General features: G+C 38.1%; 1 protein-coding gene across 2 annotated transcripts in view; it reads right to left on the minus strand.

Annotated features, from left to right (window-relative positions):
• LOC138013484 (FAD-dependent oxidoreductase domain-containing protein 2-like) overlaps positions 1-2500 on the minus strand; it is a 36408-nt gene that overhangs the window by 11618 nt on the left and 22290 nt on the right. For both annotated transcript variants that reach the window (XM_068860569.1, XM_068860570.1), the window contains 4 exons: positions 2470-2500; positions 1965-2031; positions 1326-1373; positions 643-701 (listed from right to left, as the gene is read on the minus strand). The exon at positions 2470-2500 is cut by the window's right edge and continues 36 nt beyond it. In XM_068860569.1, coding sequence (XP_068716670.1) covers positions 643-701; positions 1326-1373; positions 1965-2031; positions 2470-2500 — 205 coding nt within the window. The remainder of the gene's footprint in view (positions 1-642; positions 702-1325; positions 1374-1964; positions 2032-2469) is intronic.

A 2500-nucleotide genomic window follows, 5' to 3' on the forward strand; every position in this document is an offset into this window, starting at 1 on the left:
ACGGCCGGTATTTAGATATTATTTTGTTTTTATTCAAATTAGACCTTGATGCCTCGTTCAAGGCAAAATATTCTTTTGAATTTTCAGCTCAAGAACAAGGCATCAAGGGCTAATTTGAATAAAAACAAAAGAATATTTAAATGACGGGCCATTTTGGAATAAGGTCTATGAAATAGTTTCGTAGTGATATGAATAACGCGAACTCGTATTTTTAAATGAAGTCCTTGTAGCCGTCGTTGTCCTGGTTTCGTAAGCGCCCCACTAATAGGCTGGGGACGCGCTACCGCGTTACGGTGTTGCCAGCATTGTGTTTGCTTTGCACATGATTGTCTGTATTTGGTATTACGACCGTCAATCGACAGTCTCTTTGCTCAGGCGGGTAAAGAGACAGAAAACACCTTGATTTCGTCTGGCGTCATGCCTTGAAATAATGACGCCGCACGAGATGAGCACCGATACATGTAAGGAAGTAATGACATGGTACAGTGGGATAATTGAAAAAAGTTCACTTTGCGTCCGGAGAAATAAAGAAAGTAATAATAATTTATTATGATTATTATTATGATTATGATGATCATTATTATTATTTATTAACTTCAGAAGTATGACAAATGATTGAATGATGACATTCAAGAATCTTACCCAGCAATGCATCCAGGGATTTGAGTTGGTACGTGTCTAATATTCCATTGTTAATTGCTCTAAAAAAACAGAAGCCAAACTACTCTTACTAAGCTATTCCACAGTATAAATTGAGCTGTGACTTTATTTTGGAGTCCATTGAAAAAACCCTCCAGGTCCAGGATTTACCAATACCTTATTGTTGCAAATAGGAAGCAAAAGATTAGACTTTCTGGACATAAGTGGGAGTCGGATAAAGAGTCACAGAGCGCTTACCATTTGAATGGAATTTTCGGTAATTCCGGAGAGAATTCAAATGGAACGGTTCATCTCGGTGGAATGTATTCGGAAAAAAGGTAATACCTTTCGAGGTATTCCCTTTTTCTCACTTTGACCGGAATACCCGGAAATTTCTGTACCATTTGTCCACATTTACAAGTGCGACAGAAAATAGACCATTTCATTTGTTTTTCAACCGGAACAACCCGTTTTTCTGGCAAATGATACAGCACATTCCCATTTTCTTTTTCTACGTACAGAACATGCAGTACCATTTGTCGAAACATTCTCACCGAAAATTTCAATCAAATGGTAAGCGCTCACACTGTTTGTAATATTACAAGGAGAGACCAACGGAGCCTGGGTACAAAACTTTTACAACACGACCACGACCTTTGAATTTCAGCTTCACTTGCAACGATTACCTTAGATCTCCGACATAATGAGTTTCCCATGACAATCGCACTCTTGACCTGCAAAGAAAGAAGAAACATTCCTTCGACAACCTTTCGTTAGTCGTTTTAATTGATCCCCGTAGAGATTGACCGTAAGTACATCAATTTAATTTGACCTTATTTACATGCATTGGATAGTGAACTTAATTAAGCTTAATAATTTTAATAATGTCACAGTTCATCACACAATTGGCCTCAATCGGGTAACATGGACAAATTTCTGTCCAGATCCCTTTGATAGAATACTGTAGGCGTTGGGAAACAATGCTCCATAAACGAACTAGGTCACTGAGAAATGCTCGCGTGGCTAAATAAAGCACCAAATTAAAAGCAAACATTGTACCCAATCAGGAGCTCATGACCCAATACAAACATCGGGTCGAACCATTTTTATCCGCAACTAAAAGCCTAATCCCTATTTTGTCGGCACCCTTTGAGGAATAAAATTCGGCTCGCAGAATATAGGGCCATGTATTTCCATATCATTGAATAACAAAAGCTCCCATTGTTGTGTATCTCGTTCTACACTGCGTTCTACAAAAGCTTCTAACTAATTTGCATATGCTGGCCCTGTGTGGCCCTGTGTTCGGTAGTTGCTTCCAAACAGACCTTGCAAACATATGAATTAAGTTTGTTGCTCCCATTATGCTATCAGCGGTCTCAAATGCTGAATTCCCTAAAAAAAGAAAGAAAATGCAGAGAAATTATTGCATTTGGAATATTAAAGTAACAGAACAGTGGAGTGATTTCTGTGATTTTGAATTGAAGTATTTGTAGCCATTGTCATTGTTCTTGCTTAACCAATGCAATATATGACTGATCTACCACAACTTTAGACCACACCACCAAACTGGCGATTTCATTTATTTCTCATGGCTAACAGAGAGTATTGGTGGTCCAAATGGGGTATGAACATACAACCTCAGGGCAGCTCAATTACAAGGAAAAGAAAAGGGGGAAACCATAAAATCCACGACACAGGCATCTGGAGCAAGAATTACAGAAAGAAGGGGGAGCCTTTCCTCCTTCCAAATATAATTACATAATGTATTTTATAAAAATTTTTTTTCGATTATAATTATAAGAATGATACTATTTGTGTTAATTGCCTCACCTCGCCCTATAATTAACACAGTTTGTCCCTC

Source organism: Montipora capricornis, chromosome 8 (assembly GCF_036669925.1).
Source record: "Montipora capricornis isolate CH-2021 chromosome 8, ASM3666992v2, whole genome shotgun sequence".
Taxonomy (NCBI): domain Eukaryota; kingdom Metazoa; phylum Cnidaria; class Anthozoa; order Scleractinia; family Acroporidae; genus Montipora; species Montipora capricornis.